The sequence below is a fragment of the Carassius gibelio genome, chromosome B1 (assembly GCF_023724105.1).
Source record: "Carassius gibelio isolate Cgi1373 ecotype wild population from Czech Republic chromosome B1, carGib1.2-hapl.c, whole genome shotgun sequence".
Taxonomy (NCBI): Eukaryota; Metazoa; Chordata; class Actinopteri; order Cypriniformes; family Cyprinidae; genus Carassius; species Carassius gibelio.
This window is the reverse complement of record NC_068396.1, coordinates 12,283,185-12,309,801: the sequence shown is the minus strand read 5'-3', so window position 1 is coordinate 12,309,801 and position 26,617 is coordinate 12,283,185. Positions and strand designations below refer to the sequence as shown.

Genomic DNA, 26,617 nt, shown 5'->3' with positions numbered 1-26,617 from the left:
TGGCATGCAAAGATTATGAAAATTGTTCAGTGTACTTACATTCTTCAGCTTTCTACTGCAGTCAGAGCCCCTACAGCAGAAAGAGAGAGATTTTTTTTCAGGATTATTTGATAAAGTTCAAAAGAACCTTTTTTTTAACCAATATAAGTCTTTGCAAATGTAAAGCTAACTTTTGCTCAATTTAATAAATCCTTTCTGAATGTTACATCTTAAATTGTAAACACTAGTGTAACAGTAGTGTAAGATCATCTAATACCTACTTGTATTGGGGTTTAGCAAATTTCAAAATTCTCCAAAAAACAAAAAAACAGCTGGCTTAGTTTAAGCTTCATTTAAACAATCAAAATCAGCAATTAAAACAAAAAAATAGCTTCTTTCACAAAAACAGCTTGTTTTCAGATTGGATAGTTAATGTAAATCTATGCTCTTAGAAGAAAAAGATGAGCTGCTGTGATTGACTAAAAGGCAAGATGTCCTATAGCCACCGAATTCATTATGATTTATCCCATTCATTTTTCTGCACTTAATCCGTCTCCTCCTCCTCCTTATACTGTCTGGTCTGTTCACGCATACACAAACACACACATACGTTAAGTTTGCTCGTATCGATGTATCCTGCAGGTCTCCGGGATCAAACAGCTGTGATCCCTTCAATCCCAGCTCTTCACATCCTCTCAGAAACATGGTCAGATTATCCTGATGAGAAGAAATATTATATTATTACATATCATACACCTGCTGCCCGCTATATGTGACAGTTACAGGCCCAGTCTGAGCTGCATGTTATCAATCCAGAGAAAGGAAAAGAATCATCTGAAGTTGTTTAGAATATGTTTTAAGTAGTTTTCTTCTACTTTTGCAAGGTGCCATAACACTTATGATAAATACTGCTTTTCAGCTATAACTATAAACCACTGATAAGCTTCGCTTGATTCTCTCAATCCGGGCGGGATTTATCTGATATTTTGATGACATAAACATAAAATAACTACCACACAAACAGATGCACGCACAAACTGGGACAGTACTAGATTTGTTCTGAGACTGGCCTGACACAAACAGGCACAGGACAACACAAACACATGGAAAACAAACACACACGAAGCACACTCACCAGCCCTGCAATGGGTGTTGGAAGTCAATTGATCTTTTTCACAAGGCCTGGTTTGATTGAACTCAGTAACCTAAATACATCACATGACAAGAGAGAGAGGGAGGGAGAGAAAAAGAGATTACATTAGAGTACCATAATATGAGACTCATAACATCATTAAAATGACTCATGGCGCAGCAAAAAAGGTTTCAGTGATTTAATTTAATTCCTTTTTTCTTTCCTTTTACATAAATTTTCATTAAGAAAAATTATATATATTAGTGCTGTCAAAACATGTATCGTGATTAATCACATCTGAAATAAAAGTTTTTGTTTACTTAACGGTATGTGTACTGTGTTTACTTGTTGTGTGTGTATATATTATATTATATATATATATATATATAAAAATACACACACCTACAGTACATATTTCACAAATATTTCCATGTATATACATATGTATATGTGTATATATATATATATATATATATATATATATATATATATATATATATATATATATATATATATATATATATATATATATATATATATATATATATATATATATATATATATATATATATATATACAAACACATGGATGTTAATATTTAAGAGAAATATGTTAAGATATATATATATATATATATATATATATATATATATATAAAATATATACTAATAGAGTATATATATAATAAGAACAAGTTCTTATTTTTAGTAGCAGTCTGGCAGATGAACAGCTTCAGATAAACAACATGACATTACATATCACACTGTTAATTAATTAACAAAAATTAAGCCAAAATGGAAAAAAAGATGTGTGATAAATTTAGGACACCCTATGATTCAGCTGCCTGTAGATCCACTTTTAGCAGCAATAACTTGAATAAATCATTTTCTGTCTCTCATATCGTTTGAGAGCATTTGTTTATGCACAGATCTGACCACAGCATTTCAGTCAGGATGAGCTCTGGCCTTTGACTGGACTATTGTTAACCCCTTGATTCTTTTATTTTCAGACAATTTTCTTTTATTCTGGCCAAGCTTTAGCGGTCAAACAGATGTCTTCACATTTGACTCTAGAATACTTTGGATACAGAGGTGCCCAGGTCCTGTGCTTACAGACCAAGCCCAAAATCATCAGCCCTCCACCAGCATGTTTATCTTTTGGGATGAGCTGTTTGTGTTGATATGCTCTTTATGTTTTGTGCATTATGGCGTTGTGCATTATGGCCAAGAATCTCTTCCTTAGTCTCATTTGTTCAAAGGACATTGTTCTAGAAGTCTTACGGTTTGCTGTTAGCTGAGGCCCATAGAGTCTGTGGTGTAGCTCTTTGGCCGTCTGCCATTTCTCTGAGCGTTACACGGTCTGATCATGGGGTGACTTTGCTGAGACGTCCACTCTTGGGAGGACTGGATTTGACTGTCTTCCACTGGTGAGTAATAAGAGATGGACTTCAAATTGTTAGAAATGGCCGTGTCACTCTTCCCAGATTGATGGCAGCAACAATTGCTTCTTTAAGATTATTGCTGATGTCTTTACTCCTTGGCATTGTGTGAACACACACCTGAAGGCTCCAGACCAGCAAACTGCTCTTAATTAATAACAACAAACTAAAAATAGTTTTTCCATTTTGGCTTTATCTTTGTTAAGCAATATGTCATGTGTGGCTGTTCATCTGAGGTTTTATTTTCCAAATTGTAAGACCAGATATTTTATTATTATATCCCAATACGTAAAACCATGGAATTCAAGAGAGTGTCCTCACTTTTACACATGACTGTGTATATATATATATATATATATATATATATATATATATATATAATTTTTGAATAAATGGATCCCAAACATTTGAACAGTAGTCTAGTGATCATAATAAGGTGGTTTTCTCCATATTTCAGTATTTTTATTTGTCCTCTGTAACATACATATTACTTGATGTAAGTAATGCTAATGCAAACCAGTTTTAATGTATTTTGTAAACATAATTGTGAATTAGTAGCATCTGCATTTAATCTGAATATTTTTAAGCAAGAGATCATAATTTCTGATTCTTATGTATGTAAAACTCACTCGCAGAGCAGAATGCCGTTCTCCAGCCCGCTTCTAAAATCCTTGTCGCCGAAACTTCTTCCTGTCACTGCCTGTCAACAAACAGAAGAGATCATCAGTAAAAAGTGACTGAGAATGTTTTAATGGACAGATAAGAGAGTGCTAATGTGACTGGAGCAGTCTGACTGCACCCAATGTGTCCTAACTCTATCATTTTTCAGTATTATTTGTCCAACAGATGCTTTATATTTCTTTAGGGAGGCCTCAAAGCTTACGCTACATGTATTAATCTGATATTTCCTTTTTATAATATGTATGTTCACACATCTAATGCTCGAAGTAAAAAAAGAAAAAAAAAGAAGACATTTCTTTTATACACAAATCTGGTAGTTATTAGAGTCATACTTAACACATTCTAAAGGCAAAACATGTGGGGATGGTTTAGAGTATATAAATATATATGTATGAATGTATTCTGTGTGTGTGTGAGTTGTGTGCATTTAATGTGCACGTGTAAACTACTAAACTAGTGTTACATAACCTGTCCTTACTTAACACATTCACACATACCATGCATGTGTGTAAAAGAGAGAAAGAAAGAACATTCATTTACTCTCTACTGCCAAGCGGCCAAGAACATGACCAAGTTTTTGAGATTAATAAAAGATTATTTTCAATAATGCAAAGCACTTTGGAAGACAAAACCTGCAATTATACACATAATATTACCCATAAACCTGTTACCTCCTGAACCTTTACACAGTTTCTCTCAGAGCAGGAAACAGCTGACCTGTACAGCCGTATGAGGTCACTCATTGTCCATTGTCCTTCAACTGCAGCTGAGAAAGGAAGCCACAGTGTCTCAAAAAAAAAAAAAAAAACATGTACTCACCCTCAGGCAATCCAAGCTGTAGATGAGTTTCATTCTTAATCTAAAAGTATTTAGAGAAATGTAGCATTATGTCACTTGCTCTCCAAGGTGCTGATAGAACGAAAGTCAAATCAGCTGAGGAAAAAAACACCACAATAATCCACATCAATAAACATCTTGTGGAAAAACTGTGTTTTTGTAATCAACAAATTCAACGCATAACAGTTTTGGACTGTTTCTGAATGTAAACTGTAATGTGCACCTTTCTCCCCTGATTCAGATTAGACATCATCTTCACTTAAGAAAGCAATATTACCGATTTATTCGACTAGCTAGAAGTAACAGTTTGAAGTAAAAAATGTCTCAATGGATTTATTACAAACATGCAGCTTTTCACTTCGCAAGATATTAATTGGTGGACTGGAGTCGTGTGGATTACATGTGGGTTATTGTGATGTTTTTATCAGCTGTTTGGACTCTGATTCTGACGGCACCCATTCACTGCAGAGGATTCATTGGTGAGCAAAGGATTTTATTTTAACTTTTTCCAAATCCGTTCCAATGAAGAAACAAATTATCTAGATCTTAGATGGCCTGAGGGTGAATACATTTTCATATAACTACTCCTTTAACATGAATTTGTCTTCTAAATTACCCAATGCCTGCTAACCAGATTCATCACTCTTTACATCTTTCTTTTCGTTTCTCTCTCTCTTCTCTAATAACGTGTTGCACATTACATCATGGCTTGTTTAAAACCAAGATGATGTTGCATCAGCACATTTCAGCATAGATTCTTTTGCTTTGCAAAGAGGCTGTTATTTAAGCATGTGGAGGAGTTAAAATGATAATGTCACCTTCTATGTGTACTGTTGCTCACTTCATGTGGGAAAGAACAACAGCATCCATTACATTCTAAAGGTCAGTACGAGTGGGAAAATGGTCACAAGAAAGTGAAATATGCACAAAATGGCATTTGCATTTAAAAAGAAAAAGTATAAAAATTAAGCCGTTAAGCTGTTGCTAACTATGCTAAAGGCTAATGCCACTTACACTGAAATAGGGGGCTCTGAATTGCCTACCACACATACTGTGTCAGTGAATGTCGTACTGCTCACTACATAGGGAAAGAGTGCATGAAGATAAGCAACTGAATTCAACACAGAATAATGCTCTGAAGCACTCACATGTTCTTTGCAAAGAATAACGCACAACCGTTGATACCTTTGTTCAGCATAGATGCATTAAAATGTTCAAAAGTGACATGAAATACATTTAAAAAGTGACCAGAGATTTATATTTAAAATATTATTTTTCTATTCATCAAAGAATCTTAAAAAAAAAAAAAACTATGCTTTTAACTATTTTCAACTGAGATAATAAGAAATGTTTCTTGAGCATCAAATCGGCACATATTAAGACTGGAGCTTTGTCATCTAAAAAATAGTGCTGGTATTGCAAATATAGTCCACTGGGGAATAGGACACAGCTACACATACTGATTTCCACGAATGCAGACACATTCTCTCACTCAGAATCACACACAGTTATTCCAGAAATCCACTGCAGCTGTCTTTAACTGTCAGACAGACTCGCTCTCCCTCCGCCTTATGTCTTTACACTCTCTTCATTATACAAGTACACACACACACACACACACACACACACACACACACACACACACAATTACAGGTAAGCTGGCAAACATTCATTTGAAACTGCTCTTAATAGTGTAAAAGCCAGGTCTAATTCATTCAAACAGGGCCGCAGTGTATGAATAGAGAGAGAGATGGATAGATAAAGAGCTGACTGATGGCAACATTTTTAGGAAGAACTAAAAAGGCTTGTGGTGGCACACAGGCAGTTCCATTACCTTGACGCCAAGCTCACACACACACACACACACACACACACTTACACCTGCTGGTGACAGTCCAGTCAACATCCCCCAGGAGCAGTTCCCCTACAGTGCAGTTGTGTAAGAGGCTACATTTCACCATAATGCCAAGATGCCATGCACTGGAGCCAAGAAAACAGTGAGTTGCTCCAGGCAGCCTCCCATTAGCTGACTCAAAGCATTTAGAGTTTGGTAAACGATATCTCACTTATAGCTGAAATCTTGCTTATTGTTAGTCCGTCACACTCACATATTACAATGCTTTCGATGTAAATCTCACTGAAATAGAAATAGGAGTATTCCAAACTAACAAACTATTGTACTATACCAAATGATGTACAGTATACTGAACAAAAACTATTTTACTTAACTGACTTCATACACTAGCTTTAGCCTCTGAATGCATTTGATTGTATAGTGGAAAAAACTGCCTTTTTTATGATACTTGGCTTTTAGTATTTAAAAAAAAAAATGTTTCTGAACCATTAACTAAATCACAACTTTCAAAATAAAAGATTCTGAATTTTGGTATTTGAACTACTAATGCACTCTATAGGGTGACACTGACCTTAGTGCCACTTAAAAACACCATGTTTGACAATTTGTCCCATGACATCAACATTAAAGACAGACAAAAATAGCAGTATTTTGGTGCTATTTCTGCTTATAATCGCCTAAGCAACAGCCTTAGCAGCAGAAAGCAGGGCTTCTCTCACTGAGGCAGAAACAGATGATGTCTCTCAGGATGCAAGTCTTAAAATACATCTGAAAATAGGCCACCTGACTAGGGCCGTTGGAAATAGACAACTCCAGATCATCCGTCCAGACAAAGACACACACAGGTTTAAAAGCTCTCTCTCTCACCACTACAGGAAAATTAAAAGCTGTAAAAAACGGATAATACATGTGCAAAGGTGGATTTAAACAGGTTATGCTCTTCTATCCATTTGTTTAATGAACTTGAATCTTATCAGAATTTGTGAGTAAAAATGATTGTGTTCCAGTGTGCAAAATACTGATCAAAACTTTTATATAATCCTATAAAACCACCAATGTTTCATACTTTATATGCTGATTACCTTCTATACTGCAATTGACTCCTTTTTATGCTTTCCAACAAACTGTATGTCACTTAGAATGCATAATTAATCAAATATTAATAGGGTCATGAATCCGTAGAACAGTAATTTTCGGTGACCATCAACCATTCAGTCAATTAACTCATAAAGTCATAATAAGTAGAATTAGTTAATTCACCATCTTATTAATGCACACTTGAAGGAGTAATTCATCCAAAAATTTTAATGAGCTAAATATTTACTCACCCTCAGTCCATCCAAGATGTAGATGAGTTTTTCTTCATCAGAACAGAGAAATTTACTTCACAGACGTTACTCACAAATGGATCCTCTGCAGTGAATGGGTGCCGTCAGAATGACATCCAAACAGCTAATAAAAACACCACAATAATCCAAACCTAAAGTATCTTTACTGTCTGCTGTTCTGTCAATATTCAAATCACTGCAGAAGATCCATTTGACAGCAAGTGAAGAAACAAACTCATCTAGATCTTGGATAGCCTAAATGTTAGTACATTTCATTTCTGGGTGAATATTCTTCAACAACACCTGCCGTAATTAAAAGAAAATGACAGGAATGTATCAAGAACATTTTTTTTAATATGCTAAAATTATTAGTGCTCCAAAAAAAAAAAAAAAAAAAAAAAAAAAAAAAAACATTGTAAGCATTGATCACTGTCTAGAGGAAGGACAAAAACATGGAACTGGAAGTGTGTAAAGTTAGACAAGGTTGTCGGTGTCAGGACATGCATTTACACAAGGATGTACACACACACACACACACACTGAAAAGAAATGAACAGCTGTAGGGGACCTAAATTTAGATGGACAGAATGTGGGTGACTGGAGCTTTTTAAAATAACCAGGCAAATGACATGTGTGTGTGGGACGGGGCAGAGGCACCGAGCACGCACAGGAAAGCACAATGCTATGTTAAATAAGAGAAAACTCATGGTTTCACATTCATCCCTGAATTTATGATGTTCTGTAGGAATAATTATTCACAAAAGTATGTGTTGGGACCGTTCAGTCAGAATAATTTTTTTTATAAAGCAACCACATGGTAACCACAGTTTCTACCAAAATACCACACTTACTCCAATTGTTTCCAGGTCTACATAAAAAAAAACATTATATTTATTCTAAGTCTGTAAAACCCCTCCAGAGGATTTTTGATGCCAGTTGTGGTGAATACCAAGTTACCACGGTTTTATTGCAGGAGCAATAACTGTAACAACTACGTAACATATTACTTGGCACAAATTAAGGTTAGCAAAAGAACAATTTTGTAACAGTGACAGGATACAGCTCAGAACATTATATTTTATTCTCGTGCAAGCTGGATGCATTATCACTTTCAACCCTTTTTATATCTACTATCATTAGTGTTCACGTTCTGTTGTTTATAAATGTCTGAAAGAACGATAAGGATTCATGTATCAGTGTATATATTACAATTTATTTCTTAAAACAGAATAAATAAATTATCTGATAGCATATTGCATGGCTTTAGAAAAGACAAAACATCTTATTTGAGATGTGGGCCAAGAACGTTTAACAGTTGCTGATTTATAGCACCCATCGGGAATACTTTCTGTGTAAGATATTTTCTACTGCTCCACCTAATTCTAAGAGAATAATAATATTCCCCCGAGATGTCAGAAGTATGTGTGTGTGCGCGGCTGTTTTTCTTTGTCAGCCAATCTCTCACTGTTTGTGAGTTCATTCGCATGTTAATAATCACTGTGCTTATTGGTTGCTTAGACACTAGGAGGTAACGCCTCTTTAAGACTTTCTGAAGTGCTTGAAAATGCATGCACATTCATATATACACAGACATTAATCTAAATGTAATCTCTTTAATTTTTTTAAAGGTCTTCACACTATAAGAAAAAATATTTTTATGAACTGTTCACTGAAAGGAACATTGGAACCTTTAAGAATGTCAGCAAAAATATTTGATCGTGGGACTAATAGTTATCAGCAGTGTTGGGAAGGTTCTTTGGAAATGTAGTAGGTTACAGATTACAAGTTACTCTATTTAAAATATAATTATAAATAATGTAATTATTTTTATTACTTTATTAACCTGTTAACTGTCACCCCATCCCATTTTTGTTGCCTTTTTCTCAATCCCTCTTTAGAAATCCTCTAAAATCTAAATTCATCCTTTGAAACCCATTTTAAAATTAAACATTGCATTACCATGAAAATGGTACATCAAAATCATGTCAGTCATGAATTATAAAAATGTAGGTTTGGATCATACATTTTCAAGTCTATGTTCAAAAATGTGAGTGACAGTTAACAGGTTAAAGTATGTATGTAAAGTACATATTTATTGAAGAAAGGCAAACAAAGCCACAAGTACAGTTTGCGTTACTGCAGTAAATATGTGGATTGAAAAGCCTTTATGTCTGTGCATGGCACCACTTTCTCCTGTTGTCCTTGTTTACAATGTTTAACATTGTTAAAGCAAAATTTGGGGTTCACACTGAGGTCTCAAACAGAGAATTCTGTGTCAGATTCCAATGGATTGAGCTGTGCATGACTCCGATTCACGCAGCGCTGTTCAACTTGGTAAACAAAGCCATATTACAATGGCTTGTGCCACATTGTCCATAATCCACAGACATTATATTTGTGCTGCATGGTTTTGTTGGGTAGCTCAGTTTTGTTTTATTTGGCCTTTAGTGTTTCCCATACACAACTGAATATTTCAGCGCATAAACAAAGGCCTCGGCCAATACGACTGCTGACTAAATCAGCCACCCTTACAGAAAAAATGCATTTGCATTTGGAATTTCTGAGGTCAGAGGTCAAAAACTACCACACACAAAACAGACAGCCACACACACTGTCTGTTGCCGGAATTTGGAATAGCATAATATTTCTACTGTATCTCTCTCCTTCTCTCCATATAAATTGCAGCATTGAATTATGGGAGTTATGCTAAACGTTCTATGGACTCTTGGAGATAATTCCTTGACCAGTGGCGCGTTTCCACCGAAATTACCCGGAACATTTGTACCAAGAAAACCTATTCCAAGCAGTGTTATATAGCACTGCATTTAAATGATTGCTAAATGCATCAGGATTGTGTGTGCTCTCAAGGGTGGGTGGTGAAGCTGGAAAGAATTGCATCTCTTTACATAAGCTACAAGACTCATTTACACAACATGAACAATTGTGCTGTATAAGATGAGAGCGCTGGATTAATGTGTCTAAATAAACTACAAACAATCACTTTTTGAGGTAACACTTTTTACAAGTTCACAACATACTCAAATAACTGTATCCGAGTTAAGGCTCAAATGGTTAAATGTGTCCAAATTTTTAAATGTGTGTCAATAATTAAAAATATATCCTGGTTTTGTCAGATATCATGTACACACTAAACACAATAATAAACAGCTTGTGCTGTGATGTCGGATTCACAAACAAATTACTCTTATGAGTCAGTTTAGACTTGAAGTACTTAGACTGTACTTTAGACTGAAGTACTTTTACAGTTTAGACTTGATGTACTTAGACTGTATTTTAGACTGAAGTACTTTTACTTTTTACACTCGCTAGCGGTTTAAATCAGATTGAGTCAGCGAATTGTTTAAAACAATTACTGAATTTACAACTGACTCCCTCTCTGAACCACAAATCACTTTTCAGTTTTTTCTAAATGAACTGGAAACCATTACTATGATTTATGATTTGGGTTGAATTTTTGTACGCTACCGTTTAAAAGTTCAGGTTGTAGTGTATTTAAAAAAAAAGTCTCTCCTGCCACCAAGGCTGCATTTATTTTACGAAAAATACAGCAAAAACTGAAATAATGTGAAATATGCTTACAAATTAAAATAACACACTGTGTTTTAGACCTTGTCATTTTTAAGCAGCCATTCCTCCAGTCTTCAGGGCCACTTGATCCTTCAGAAATCATTCTAATATGCTAATTTAAAGCTCAAGAAACATTTCTTGTCTCATCTTGTCTTGAAAACAGTTGCTTAATATTAGTCTGACATAGTGTTTTTTCCCCTCAGGATTCTTTGATGAATAGAAGAAAAAAATAGAACAATCTGACTGTCACTTTTGATTCATGTACTTGCTGAATAAAGGCACTGAATTATTAAAAAATAATATGGACCCAAAACTTTTGGAAAAGTAATGTTTACATTAAAATATCTCTTCATCACCGCACAAAGCAGAAGCTATTCATTAAAAAAACTAAAGCACTTCAAAAGAAACCACTTCTATTAATAAATTCGAAGCTTTGTCCACCAAATTAATCACTTAGGAGCCCAAGGCGCCCTCATATATTTATGTCTGGAGCCCTGTAACTATAAAAGTAATGCCATCTTCTTTAGGCAGAACAGTTCCTTTATGAAAAGAGACATGATTTATTTTGCTAATAGTGCTGTACGGAACACAGAACTGATGCTGAACAGCTCTAGGTCTTTGACAGTAGACTGGACTGGATCTCAGTCACAGAAACAGTTGGACTGAAGGTCATTTGGCTTAATCTGTGTCTTTGTGGTCACCCTGAATACTTGAAAGCAAACCATAGCCAATGGCATAATGGAGAGCACATATTTAGTCTGTGATTTGAGTCCCTGTGTTCTTAAATGACTGTATAAAATTAAAGTGAATTGGGTAGAGAGCCTGTGTCTGCCTCCCAAATCTCTGTCACTGTGAGCTGTATCATTTAATCCGTATGTATGTGACTGCACAGCTGTGACAGCTGGCTTTATCAGGTCATATGACCAAATGGAGCCATCTGTACTCAAATATACCAGCTCTTAACACACACACACACACAAATACACTTGACCTCATACTCTTGATTTTCCCAGATAGACGCTCTAAATGCACTCAAAGAGGAGCACAAGTTGATGTGCAATCAACGGGACGTGTCATATGTTCTCCAAGGCGACTATGACAGTGGTGGTCAAATAGTAGGATGGAAAGAAACAGGCAGAGAAAGAGAGAAGTGCTCTGAAACCGGAGCGTCAATGGGAGAGGAACTCCAGGGCTCTTGAAATATGATAGGCCCAGGCAGAGAAGGATTTTCTGTAATGCAATGTGGTTGCTGCTGTCCGTCTCTAACCGACAGGTGCACTGGGAGTGTTTCCTCACACAGTTTCCGTATAATGTCACATGAGCAATCCAGCACACACCTATGAGCCCTATGAGAGGTGCTACCAAAACAAAGACTGGACATATGATACTCGGTCTAAAAACAATCCTAATATACAGACATCAAGTTACAGGCCGATATATGGTTAGGCCCATTTCTTTTTTCTTTTTAACAAAGAAAAACATGTAGACACCAAATCAAAGTAACATAATACAACCCCAAAAAAATAAAATAAAATAATAAAGGAAATGAGATCATACATAAGAGGAACACACTGACGACCTTCATGATTGTTTGTCAAGGTAAATACTAATAATAAGTAGAGATAAGCAGAGGTTGTAAAATGTCATCTAATACACCCCCCCCCCCCCCCCAAAAAAAAACATTTTATCATCTATGATAATAATAATACAGTTTTTCTCAGTCTCTTTGGTGCATTTCTCAAATCAGAAATGAAATTCTCAAAACTACTTGTACAACCTCTACATCATCTAGTCATTTATACACATCATAAAACCAGTCTCTCATTCTTTTGAACAAGTTGTGATTGCTTTTGTACATTCATGCAATTGATTATGCGCATTTATCTGCAGTTTCCTACATTATTAGTTGCTAACGTCATGTCGCTCAAAATGAATTATACAGTTTGTGCAAGTGAATCTTGACTAATGAAGAGAATGTAGATGATAAACCAATGATTAACCATTTCTCAAGGTTCATCTCATGGATCTTCAGTTGGAAAGCTTAAGCTTAACAAGAGTTACAAATTCAGAAAATTGACTTATTTTCATCTTTGTGCCCAAATTTCTTTTTCCTTTTCTATATCACGATGGCATTGTAAAGATTTATTTATTTTTATTTTTGGGTCAGACCACTAGTACTGTAAAAGTGTAACTGGGAATTCTATCCAGTCTCTTTCAATCAATATCCCACATACCGTAATGTGCAAATTTGTACATTTGAAATGATTATATGGCATACATAAGCATATAGCATACTGTTCAATACAGTAACTGTCATCCAAAATGTTGCCATAGTTTACATCAGAACATCCCTCCAGAGTACACTGTTATATTCACAACATGACTTAGTCTTATCCATAAACTATGACACGAGGACTTGTCATTCTGATGGCACTGACATGTTCATTGACACAGATCTTTATTTTTGAGAGATGAACTAAGGATTTTGAGCAAGAGACTGGCTTTTGCAGGTAATCCATGGTGTTTTGCTATTTGTACGAGTTGTTTTGGGAAATGCACTTACTGTTTTGCAAATCTCAAGGATGATTCGAGAAATGTACTAAAGCGACTGAGAAAAACTGTAATACTTTAAACATGAAAAATATAAGATATATAATAATTCAGTTCTCATTTCTTATATGAATTATTTGTGATAGATAGATAGATAGATAGATAGATAGATAGATAGATAGATAGATAGATAGATAGATAGATAGATAGATAGATAGATAGATAGATAGATAGATAGATAGATAGATAGATAGATAGATAATTCAATTTACTTTTATAACTGCTTGGCATTAGAGTCATTCAATGTAAACATTTTGTTGGAAAGGGTATAAAAGTTTAGTAAAGCCCTACGAAACCATATGCAAAAATTACATTGGCTTGGATTTCAAACTTACATTTTCTTTACCTTCAAATTTGAAAATAAACAGGATGGTGGCTAACCGCACACTGATCCACTCAAGACTGAAAAAGTCTACAAAACATCACTTAAATCTTTATTTCCCGAGGTTATTAATGAAAACTAGAACTCTTTTGATTTTTGGAAAAATGGTTGTGGTTACCGTTTCATCTTGTTAGGAGAAAATTGTTAGCTTGAATTAGAAGTCGCTTTGGATAAAAGTGTCTGCTAAATGCATACGTTTATTTAAATTCGTCTTCTCTGTCTCCTGCTGTGTTTGTTGTATTTGTAATGTTTGATTATTCTTTGAAGTTGTAATATTCTGCTTAATATATGTCAATGATCAAACTCTCTTGGAATTCTGCTTGTGATAATTGAGATTCACCTGACAGAACTGAATTCAGCTGATAGTTATTAAATGCTGACCTATTTAAAAAGGGTGAATGTTGTTTGTTAAGTGAGCAATGAAGATAGAAATGTGCTGAAACGTCTGCTTGCGTCCATCTGTTTTTAATTCACTCTCACTTTGCTCTTTTTGCACGATGCAATTGATAGAATAAAAAAACAGTTTTCAGTCTGGAGTGGATCAGTGTGTGGTTAGCCACTTTCCTGTTTATTTTCAAGTATCCTACTGGCTCTACGCACCTGCAATACAATGATCTATTTTTTCCTGTTAGGAGCGCTACTATTTTCTCAAGTTTGATAGATCGGACATTCTTATTTGTTTCACTGATCATTGTTTTGTTTAGTAAATTTCATGATTTTTTTGTGAAATATTGGGTAGTGTGATTTTCTACAAGTGTTTCTTGTTTCATCATTGTATTATGTGACCTATATATCAATATTATATTGTCCATCACCTTGCCTTCTCCATATTGACATTGACCCTCTTTAAGCTGACCATTATAGGGAAGCTCAATCTATATGTGTCTTAAGAGAGCTTCGTGTATCTTTGTACTGCAGTCTGCTGTTCATGCTTCAGTCTGCCCTATGCTTTGGTCTGTAATGTTCTAGCTCTTTCAATGACTCGCTAAGGAAAAAGCATTTTTAGCAGGAGACAGAAGAAGCATGTCTCTCTCTGTGCCAATTTAGTTAAAACTATTTGCGAGCAGCAGGGTGCTAGGCTATTTAAGCCTGTCTATTTATACTGATCGTCCTAAAATGCATGAGCTCCTGCCTGTGTTACTGGCATACCAGAGAAACACATGGGCAGAAAGACAGAATGGACAAACAGTAATGCAGAAAAAGTGCATGAATGAATTATGGCATGGCAACCTGGTCTATACTTTAGGTGGGATTTATGAAATCACTATAAACCACATAAATTCTAAATTAATTAACAATATAAAAATAGTGTCTATATGTGGGTCGCTATGTAAAATTTTGTAGAACGATACAATTATAAGGAAATACTGCTGGTCCTATTTTTTCTGCAAAAAAAGAAAAAGCCATAGACCTTAGCACCACAAGAACGTGTACCATATAAAAGTGCATAAAAATTATCAAATTAAAATAACCAAAATAAATAGAAATGTTATTGAAATGGGTAAATACTACATCAAACAGCACAGTTCTATAATGAGCAGGGGGAAAAAACTGTATAATATTACTTAATAGAAAATTAATATTTCTTAAACTATATTTTAGACATTTATAAATAATGTTTTGTAAAAAGCTGGTTCTTTATACAAGAAATGATATGGATGACTTTACAGTGTGGGTCCCTAGCACAAGAATGATGACATCTGGGGTCCATGGCATCTAAAATACTGAAAGCCCCATCTAATGCACAAGACTCAACCTCAAATCTAGATCAGTGACGTTTGGATTCTCCCTATCCAATCCACGACTTGTAAAATAGGTCACAATATTAATACCAAGACCTAAAACCTGTAATATCTCTGGGGATGGACTACATTCACATGCTATACTTTACAGTGAATTGAAAAAAAAAAATAATAAATAAAAATACCAAATAAATACTGTGTAGGCCACAAATACTCGGCGAAAACCATAGACAGTAAAGTGAAAACAAGCTGATTGACCGAGCTTGTGAGCTGCCGTGATGAGGGGCGTGGTCTGTGAAGGACAAGGGGGCGTGTCTCTTGGCTTCCACCTCAAGGAGGCGTGCCTGCTGGCAGACTATTTCTACATCCTTCTGTTTCTCTTGCACATCTTCCAAATTAATAATGATTTGTTTGCAAAAGCATCCCATTGATAGGCGACCTACAGTATAAAATCCAGCAGCTAATTTAAAAAGGCTGATGGCTGTCACGTGAGAGAGAAAAAAAATCGGTGAGCCATCAAAGCCGCGCTAGTCCGATTACAGTCCCCGAATCCCGCGCACATGATCCCCGCGCTGCTGGGCTTCATTGCCCGCTGTTGTAACCAAACCCGTTCCACACGCTACGCACTTACGTCAGGTACCTGTGCAATATTTATTAGATGTTCAGAGCGTAAGGCAACCTCTTTATATGAGTGTCGAAATAAAAAAAAATAATGTTTACTTCCACCTTTATGAGCATGTTTGGTTAACTCACCTCGATCCATTTTTGAGCCTCCTGAAACGCTGGTTCTGGGCTAGCGTCAGCAGATTCAGCTTGATCCAGATAGGCGTTTGAAGCCGAGTCGTCTCCAGGACTGGCCATTTCCACCAAATAATAAAAAAAACCCGTCTTAGCAAGACAGCCTAGATGATATATCCAGCGCTCCTCGAACAGCAGACCTGCGTGTTTACTTCAGACCCTTCGCCGTAATAGCGGACTCGTTCAGTATGCTGAGCTCGAGCGTTCACAGCGCAACACACTGCGGTTCTCCAGCGCTCAGCAGCACTGCAGATGAACTGCACTTTCTATCACGCGCGATGCAATACGAGTCCGACCTCCGCTGCTAAAAATATAAGCTAAAAAAACACCAGAGGTCTCCGTTCAGCCAATGCGTAAGGGGCAGCAAGGCGCGCGCATCCGCCACTCGCTCTCTTCTCCTAAAGGACGGGAGAGTGGCATGCGCGAGAGCGACGCGGGGGAAAGGAATTTAACGAGAACAATAGAGCAGTTCCGTTACCGCTCCAGTTACGGCCAGACATCTCTCTCTCTCTCTCTCTCTCTCTCTCTCTCTCTCTATATATATATATATTTATTATATTATATTAAACGTATTTTTTTATACCAATTTATTTAATACCCAATTTAGTAGGCTACAATAAAGTTATTAATAGAAAGTAAAACTAGATTTGCATTTACTAAAGGAAATACCAGTATATGAATGGTTGCAGAAATGTTTGGTAAACTCATAATTGGAAAAAGTTGTAAACCCATGGATAGAGGGAGACAGAGATTTCTAGAAATATGCAAGTGCAGTGGATAAACAGAAAACACTGTGCTCAATACATTGTCAGAAATGTTATAAGAGGCTGTATTTGTCCCCTGCTAGAAATGATTTTCAGTATTTTATTAACCTTAATTAAGACTCTTAAGCATAGAAAATCACACCTTATGTAGGCTAATTAATCCGTCAAACACTTGACCCCTGAATCAATTAATTAAACAAAGCTACTCAGTTACTGTTATCTATAAAATCAAATCATCACATATTATAGTAGCTGTGAATAATTTATGATGTATCGAAAGAAAAAAAACATGATGCTATAATACATTTGATATATTAGCTTATCTAGATATAGCACTAGGCCTAGAAGTTGAATATAAGGTAACAGATTTAAACAATCAACAGGATGTACTGCCCTATATCCCCCCATAAGCCCTTGTTCATTTCTGACCTTTGTATAGCGTTTCATTTTTGCAGGTACGGTCACATTAGTGAACTTTCCGGGCAAAACAAGGTCCATTGTCTATTGTATTGAAGCACAGCTCACACTAAAGTCACTTGCAAAATCGTATGGATTCCTGTTAAAATTACTGAATTTTTCAGCGAAGAGTCGCAGAACAACAGTTAATGTGACCGCACCTTTAGAAGTGGCTTTAAAAAGACCAAGAATTTAGTATGTAAATAAATATAAGAAATAATATTTTCAAACCCAAAATATTTTTTGCATTTCTAATTATAAATTCGTGAGCCTGTGAATTGTTTGGACAGAATTGAAGACATATAAAAACTTCATGTTAAGGTTTTGTTCAGAATGATGAATATCATTACAGCACGTCAGCTACCTGAGTAGCCAAATAAAAATATTCCTGATTTAGAGAATTAAGAATTATTTAGGCCAAGAAGTTCAAGGTTCAAATATTTCTTCTTTTTTATCTTACAGTATGAACCTGTTGGTGGTGCTGCAGTCAACTCAAAATGAGGAGAAAAGCAGAAGAAATAAGGCTATAGACAAAAGGGTTGAAAAGTTTTAAGCAGAAGTAAAGTGGGCATTGGTGGAAGAAGTGCCCACAAGTTGACAATGTCCTAGACATAAATCCACTCCAACACTAATCATATTGAGCTTGTAAAACTGATCAGGCACAAAGCAGTGAGGAAAAGTCCATTTTGGAGCTAACACTGGTCTATTTGTTAGTTGAAATAAAATAATTATTACCTGAAATAAACATAACAATTATGTAACTAAAACCGAAATACAGAGTGAAAACTTTACTAACACAAAAAGAACGAATAAAAACAAAAAAAGAAACAAAATTATTTACTAAAACTGCTAATTAAAATGAAAACCGATAATTTAAATCATTTACAATAATTAAAATTATAGCAAATTATAGCTGTTACCCAAGAGTGTTGTTGTTTTTTTCTTTTCGTTATAATAGCAAATGTATTTTAAATGTACATTAATGTTAATGTAAATTAAGGTATAAGCTGGATGCTATAAGACAACATTATGTTTAAATAAAGTAAAATAAAAGTTTCTTCTTTAGATAGCCTGTTGTCGACCAGTGGTTTTTAGTTCTGTGCTGTGGACCCACAGCTCTGTATGTCTCGCTTATTCAACAACAGACCTGATTCAGATCATTCTTCATGAATGGAGTGTCAATTAAATCACATGTCAATGTGCAATGCCATGTTTTCATATATTTCAGTCTCCATGCGCCCTCTGCTGGAAGAGTTTTTCTCCTTCATTGAAATCTATTATTATTATCACTCTCCGTATCAATATTATCCATTTATTGACTGCAAAAAAGAAGCTGTTTTAGTAACTTATCATCATGTAGGTAATTATGAATATTGTTTTGAATTTTATATATATGGGCAGTTACAAAACTACTATTATGTGCCTCAGACAAAGCCACAAATCTTGCAAACATTACCTAAGTTCAGTGAATTTTCTTCTTTAGAGTCAAAGAGGTAGTTTTTGGTAACTTTATCAACCTTGTTACCGTGTGCGCACAACTTTCTGTGTGGGATTGTGTTGTTGTGAAAGTCCTGTGCCGTCATTATTCCCAGAAGCAGAGTGGCCAATCAGTTCTTAGTCAGCATTACTTCATGTGGACTGAGACCACACTTTCTCTGAAGACAGCCACATCCGGAAATAATCAACCATTAGCCAAAACACTGTGCTGTATACCCAGAATGTCTGAGCTGCTCTTTCATACACAGAGTGGACAGTATTCAAAGTCTTTAAGTTGATCTTCTCCAAAAACCTTGCTTCTTAAATCCTGCATGAACTTTCCGTTTAGACATTCATCTATACGTTTGTGTCCTGTAGTATAATGTCAGATTTTGAAAGACTTGAGGGTGAGTACACTAAAAACTTTTCTTTCTTTGACATAGTAAATGAAAATAATTGAGAGTGACTTAAAAAAAAAAAAAAAAATTCATTCTAGAATTCCATGCTGGGTTAAAAATGTCCAAGTAAAAACATTCAATGTTTTGCATTTTTGAAGGGGTCGAAATACTCCTTTAACCAAACAGTAAACTTGAAACAAGAATGAAAACATCAGAGATAAAGAAATGGGATAATGAATGGAAAAAGAAAAGAACAGAAATGTCAAGGAAGAGAACATTATACATTTATTACTGAGCCACCCTATGAAATTCAAAAGACTGGGAATAGGGAGAAGAGACCAAGAAAAAAAAATAATTTGCACTACGTAGTGAAGCATAACTAGTAATATCTCTCATACACATATACGTGTGTGTGTGTAGGAAGAAATAAATAAATAAATGAATAAATGTAGAAATAAATAAAAGAAGAAATAAATATGGGAAAAAATAAATATATACATAAATAAGGAAATAAATGTATAAATAATTATTTTCGTTTTTTTGCTTTTCTATTTATATATATATATATATATATATATATATATATATATATATATATTTATTTTTTACATTTATTTGTATATTTATGTATTTATTTTTTTATTTTGGCAGACGTGGCATTCCATATGTCTGTACGTGTGTGTGTAGAAAAGAAAAGTAGAAGAAGAAAAAAAAAAAGTACAGATGTTTGTTAAAAAGTTTTATATCAAGCCTTCAAATGATTTTGGTTACAGATATTATACATATGAAACTACAACATGTTAAATGATACAATTGTATTTTTAATGGTAAGAATTAAAACAACCAATAAACAAATGCAAGAGAAATCATAAGCTCTCTTATTGGTGTTGCAAAAGATTAAGGGGAAAAAAACATAAATAGTAAAACTGAGGTAACTGCTATTGTACCAAGCAGGGAAAAATCAAACTTCTAGAACACAGAATGACAAAGTAAGGTAATGCACATTTGTTGTTTGCAAAGAATAAAGAATTCATCATTTTCTGCTCATGAATTCGACTTGTGACACTGAAGCGGACGACACTGGAGAATGGTTTAAAGGCATCTCTCATTAAGACACTGCAGGCTCTGAGACTACATCACAATTCATATGACACTTTCTACACCAGTCATAGAGCCTACATAATGCCACACAGAGGCAGTTATATCCATTCATAACGATAACAATGCATGACAGAATACAATCATACACATACAAACACACGTCTAAGTCATAACGCATCTCAAGTGTTCATTATAAAGTAACGCACATGACTATGAATGGCTATAACAGCCTTTTGGAGGCTGTAAGAGTGGGTGCACTGGAAGGCTGTATATATTATAAAAAAGAAAAAAAACACTACATAGAGAGGGCAGTGAGAGAGCAAATGAAAGGACAAGAGACATTAACCGTTTACTAAGACCAAGAGCCTTGCAGGGATGAAAGGAAGGTACCTAAAATGACACATTTCTCAAGGGGTTTGTGTGTATTGCCCTCCATTTGGTCCTGCAGAATCTGTGCGTTTCCCTTTTTAAAGAAACCAAAATGCTACGATATAATCTGTACTCTTTGAACACTCATTGTACATACACACATCCAAGACGGAGTCTTTGATTACTAAATTTTAAGGCATATGAAATCAAATAATGACCTAAATTAAAAGTGACAGCTAAATTTGGTAAACTCAGGGGTATTGCGGCAAGGTTAATGACTAAAGTCACAAAAATGAAACTTTAGCTCGGGTTTAAAAAGATGAAGGATCACTATTTTAAGAAATGAAAGTCTTAAAGGAGTTTAAAAAAAGAAAAGAAAATGTCATTATTTTTTTACTCTAAATTTGAATTACCCTTCAGTTGTTGCAAACCTATCAGTTTCTTTCTTCTGTTGAGAACAACAGAAGATATTTTGAAGAATGTTAGTAATATAACAGCTGCTTGCAGCCAATGATGTCTATAGTTTGGGAAGTAAAAATACAATGGATGTAAACTGTTGGGTAACCAACATTCTTCAAAATATCTATTGGGCTCAACAGAAGAAGAACATTTATAAGAGTAAATTTTCTGCTAAATGTCCATTTTGGGGTAAACTATGACATTAAGTGCTAAAAGAGAAAAGTGGTGACTTGATTACATAATCAATCTGCAGGACAGGCTATGGATTAGAAATACACAATGTTTTTTCTTAAAAAAGGTTATTTTAAAGGCAAATGTGACCGACGGCAAAGAAAACTGAAAAAACCAAAAAATTCTGCAGCAGTATACATCGAAGGACCTCCAAACCAATCAAATGTCATGTCAGTGCGCATCCTCAGCCAATCCCAGACGAGAAGAAACGTGAGAGCGACAAGCCAGTGTTCTGTACCATACATATGGGATAAATAACAAACAACTGATTCTCAAATACACACTCTTTCACACAGAAGCACACACACAACTCACAGTTTTCCAATTCTATAAAGACTGCTAAATCATAATTGAGCAAGACCCACCCAAAAGCCCCGTTTTATTTATAGATATCATTTGAATCTTTTGTTCCATTTTTGGAAAAAGACAGTTCCATAATTTTTTTATAACAAAAAAAAAACAAAAAAAAAAACAGTATGAATTTTGTAATTTGTCCCTCTATATTGATACATACATACATACATATTTATATATAGCTATATTTGTTGGTAAAATATAAAAGCCCATGCTCACAACATTAACCTTCGTAAAGACCACCACACCACAGTGTGCTCACATAGCCGGGAATGTTAGTGCACACACTCACACTCTCTCACACACACACACACACACAGCAACATACCAACACCCGTCCCCAAAGGGCAGAACTAAACTATATATAGATTTATATAAAAAAAAAGAAAAGAAAAAACAATCTCAGAACCAGAATGATAATATGAACCATAATCTTTGGACTTCCACTCAAAGAATTAGTGATCAAACATCAAAAGGGATGAGTTTGTGTGTGTCTCAATTAGTTGGATATTCATAGATGAATAGCAAACGATGCTTTTGATGCATAAAGTTTTTATGAATCTTTTGCAGCAGTCATCTGTGTGCGAGGAGTAATTATGCATGTGGAAGTTAACTGAATGTAACGGTGGGAGAATGACTGAAGTGTTCAGTGGTGTGTGTTCGTGTTCGGGGAGCAGCGTCACTCAGAATCCCGCTGGACTTCAGAGGCATCGGCTCGGCAAATAGGACAGGTTCTGTTAGCCTAGAAGACAGAGGAGGACAGATATGGTCAAATAGGTCTAAGAAATATATAGATCATAACTGAAGACAAGCAGTAGGTTAGGCAAATCTATCTGCATAAACACGCTGTCACAATAGCACAAAGATTAGTGCTAGTTACATTTTTAAATACATTAAACTAAATCAATATCTATCTACTACCACCACTACTACTAATGAATTAAATAAATGGTTAAAATGAATTAAATGAATACATTTGCAAGATTGCTTACCTTCAGCCATTTGTCGACACACTTGGCATGGAATTCATGATTACAGGGCAGTACTCTCAACAGTTGACGAGACTCAAAATCACACATGCACACTACACACCTACAGGGACAACATCAAGAGTTTGTTCAAATGCATTTAAAGAAAAGAAAAAGAAAAAGCCTGAACTGACATTTTGACTCTGAATTGCTTTAAAGAAATAGTATTCAAAAATGAAGATTCTGTCATCATTTAATCACCCTCATGTCATTCCAAACCTGAATGAGTTTCTTCCTTGTGTTGAACACAAAAGATGATATAAGATCCAAACAGTTGTTGGTCCTCACTGACTTCGATATCAGGGAAAGTAATACTATGGAAGTCAATGGGGACCATCAACTGTTTGAATTCCAGCATTCTTCAAAATATCTAATATTTGACATAAGAAAGAAACTCATGCAGGTTTGGAACGACATGAAGCAGTGTAAATGACAAAATTATCATTTTTGGGTGAACTACCCCTTTAAAAGTACAAATATTAATGTATATATGTAATCTCTTGATTTATTATAAGGTCACAAATACAGTTCAATAACAAATAGGTTTTTTTAAGTTTGTACTCACAAAGTCTGCTCTGACTGATGGTTGCTGGGGTTGAATCTGTAGGAAGGCAGCTGTTCGATATCGGCTTTTGTCAAACCTCTAGGCTTCGCTTCTCCAAGACGCTCCGCAAGGTTTAACAGAGCCTAGTCAACCAAAAAAGCGCATGTGAAACGATACCAAAACACAAGTATACCTAAAAAGTGATCGGAAATATTCATCATGAAGTTTTTTCTAGGACTCTCACCTCATAATTCTCAACCTCTCCATCATCTACATCCAGCTCCAAGCTAATGGTGGGACCCACTGCTGTTGGCTGGACTGGAAGAACAGATCTGGCCCAACAAACAGAAACAGTGACATTATTATTCTCCAGCTCGCTGGCTCTCCAACACAACACTCTGGTGTATGTCTGCATGTGTAACTCACAGGAAGTAGGGCAGCAGACTTGGGTGGTAAGGAGGTGGAGGTACAGGCTGCTGAGAGCGGTAACGTCTGCCTGTGATTCGCCGAGGCATGAAGTGTGGATACGGCTGGAGAGAGCACACAGGAAAAACACATAAAACCTCCATCAGCTTGAGCAGAGGTGATGAAGCATGAAGATCACTCACCACTCCAAAGAGCTCCTGGGGCAGGGGTTCATGGGAGAGGAACTGCAGTGGGGTGGAAGGGGGCAGAGGACTAGGATGTCCCGAATGGGGATAGTTAAACCCTCCACCTACCGACAGGTGTTCCCCCAATAACTCAACCTCATTCTCTATCCTCTGCAGCGGCTAGTCAAAAAAGACAAGCATGCAGATTTAATGCAAATATTTGAAATTCTATTTCTTTCTAACATAGCAGAACTATAGTAAAAAAAAAAAAAAAAAAAAAAAAAGAATGCAAGTATTAATATAAATATTTATATATGCTATAAAATATTTGTGCATAGTAAATATTCTATTTTGCTCCGAAGGGATGCATAAAAAATAAACAAAAATTTGATTAAACAAAAAAGACATTTAAAGCAGAACAACAATTTACAATATTAAAAATAATAATAAAATTATTAATTAAATGCAGCCTTTTTGAGAATAAGAGACTCATTTAAATGGTATAACTAGTAAAATATAAAGCAGTGTGCGTATAATATTTTTATACTTACAGATCGAGACTGTTGCGTCTGGAAGGGTAAGAACTGTCCAGGCGTGGGGAGGTGGGGCGGATGATGTGATAGATGCGGCGGATGAAGCAGGAACGGGGGATCACTGGAGAGGAGAGAAGGAAATGCGGCGTACGGCATTGGCAAATGCTGCACTGAACATGGCGGCAACATCTGCAGGTCAAACAAACAAACAGACATTAGACGATCAGTTTCAAGCCACTACAAAACACTTCAAAAAGGTCAAAACAGGAAAGTAACAACTTTCCACCACTGGGTGGCAGCAGATACAACCAAATCAAATGAGCCCCCCAAAATCAATAGAAGCCATCTAAGCCTTTCCACTCCTTGATATATACTTACAGGAGGAGGTACGCTACAGATTGGATAGTGTTGCTGTCCACTGAAGACCACAGAACAGGTGGGCACCTGCTGTTGAGAAGAACATGCTGGGAGATGCTGTCCCGTGCAGAGGGGGGCAGGTAGACCATGGGGCGGCACTGGAGAAACTGTATATGACACCGGAACTGTACCCTGAGGGAGCTAAAAATCCACACACACAGAGGAAAAAAAAATTAATAAATAGTGTTTGATTTATTAATGATCCGTCCAAAAAAGGCCCACTTCAATTATTTAATACTATAGCAATTACAAATACAAATACAACAACTCACAATTGTGAGGGAGGGAAAAAAAAAGTGCAATAACCTTTCGTCCATGGTGGAAATAAGCATCCGTAAATGCTACATAACATCTAGATTTAAAATAAAGACATTTCTGCTTTGGTTGATGGAGGGGTACTTGAGCCCTGTTAAGGGGGCTGGGAGGTACATGACACACACAAAACAAGTTATAATACAAGACATCTTAAGAGTCTGCTTGATCTTCTTGGATGGGAACTTCATTAGGATACCTTCGGTCCCAGTTATCATCCCACAGAGACCCTGCCCCAAACCTCTAACCTGCTCGTGGAGATCCATCATAATAGCTCCCTGCTGCGGGGGGTGCAATAACCGTGGCGAGAGCGTGGGGGGGTGAAAGGCCCGGGGCTCATCTAGGCCGGGTGGAGGGTGGGATGGTGGCTGGCCGTAGGGATGAAGAGAATGTGGGTGAGGATGGTGGCGATAGTTTTCATCCTGTCCCCCACCCGGGGACCCATGAGGGGGATGGTGCCGCGACAGACGCTCTCGCCGACCGCGCTGACGCCGCACTGGAGGACTGCACAGGCAAAGTCACATTCATGTAATATACACTAATAATCAAATATGACCCTGGACCACAAAAGCAGTCAAAAATGCATTGTATGGGTTTCTTTTATGCCCCAAATTATTAGAATATTAAGTAAAGGTCATGTTACATGAAGACATTTTGTAAATTTCCTACCATAAATATATTAAAATATATATATACACTTTCAGATGATGTATAAACCCAGTCTTAAACAAAAAAACTGACCCTTATGACTTGTTTTGTAGTCCAGGGTTACACACACACACAAAAAAAAGAAATACACAATTTTTAATAATGTTTTTGGAAGAAGTCTCTTATACTTACCAATTTATTTGATCCAAAAAAAAACAAGAATGTTGTAAAAATTATTACAATTTAAACATTTTTCTATGTGCCACCACGGAAATAATATATTCAAAGCTGAACATACAGTATTGTATATCAAACTGGATTTTCAACAGCCATTACTCCAGTGTTTTCATCAATATAAATACTACAACAATCCTTCATTAAGATTCACTAAAATATAATGTTTACAATACACCATAATATAATATATATAAACTAAAATATGTAAACCAATATATAAACTATAATATAATAATAATAAATCCACTGGCAGCACTGCATGTTTGTTTAAATAAATAAATTAATTTTTTTATTGCCTTCATTCACTAAATTTATTGTGTATCATAATAA

At 35.7% G+C, this 26,617-nt stretch overlaps 2 protein-coding genes across 3 annotated transcripts in view; both read right to left on the bottom strand.

Annotated features, from left to right (window-relative positions):
* LOC127949071 (LIM and calponin homology domains-containing protein 1) overlaps nt 1–16,836 on the bottom strand; it is a 44,638-nt gene extending 27,802 nt beyond the window's left edge. The window contains exons 1-5 of the mRNA XM_052546011.1: nt 16,326–16,836; nt 3,179–3,249; nt 1,115–1,184; nt 590–696; nt 40–70 (exon numbers count right to left, since the gene is read on the bottom strand). Of these exons, the coding sequence (XP_052401971.1) occupies nt 40–70; nt 590–684 (126 nt within the window). The 5' untranslated portion in view covers nt 685–696; nt 1,115–1,184; nt 3,179–3,249; nt 16,326–16,836. The remainder of the gene's footprint in view (nt 1–39; nt 71–589; nt 697–1,114; nt 1,185–3,178; nt 3,250–16,325) is intronic.
* A 3,428-nt stretch (nt 16,837–20,264) lies between these two features.
* LOC127948864 (E3 ubiquitin-protein ligase RNF38-like) overlaps nt 20,265–26,617 on the bottom strand; it is a 29,136-nt gene continuing 22,783 nt past the window's right edge. For both annotated transcript variants that reach the window (XM_052545657.1, XM_052545658.1), the window contains 9 exons: nt 25,651–25,906; nt 25,052–25,231; nt 24,692–24,862; nt 24,159–24,320; nt 23,977–24,080; nt 23,795–23,882; nt 23,572–23,693; nt 22,971–23,070; nt 20,265–22,720 (listed from right to left, as the gene is read on the bottom strand). In XM_052545657.1, coding sequence (XP_052401617.1) covers nt 22,658–22,720; nt 22,971–23,070; nt 23,572–23,693; nt 23,795–23,882; nt 23,977–24,080; nt 24,159–24,320; nt 24,692–24,862; nt 25,052–25,231; nt 25,651–25,906 — 1,246 coding nt within the window. In that variant the 3' untranslated portion in view covers nt 20,265–22,657. The remainder of the gene's footprint in view (nt 22,721–22,970; nt 23,071–23,571; nt 23,694–23,794; nt 23,883–23,976; nt 24,081–24,158; nt 24,321–24,691; nt 24,863–25,051; nt 25,232–25,650; nt 25,907–26,617) is intronic.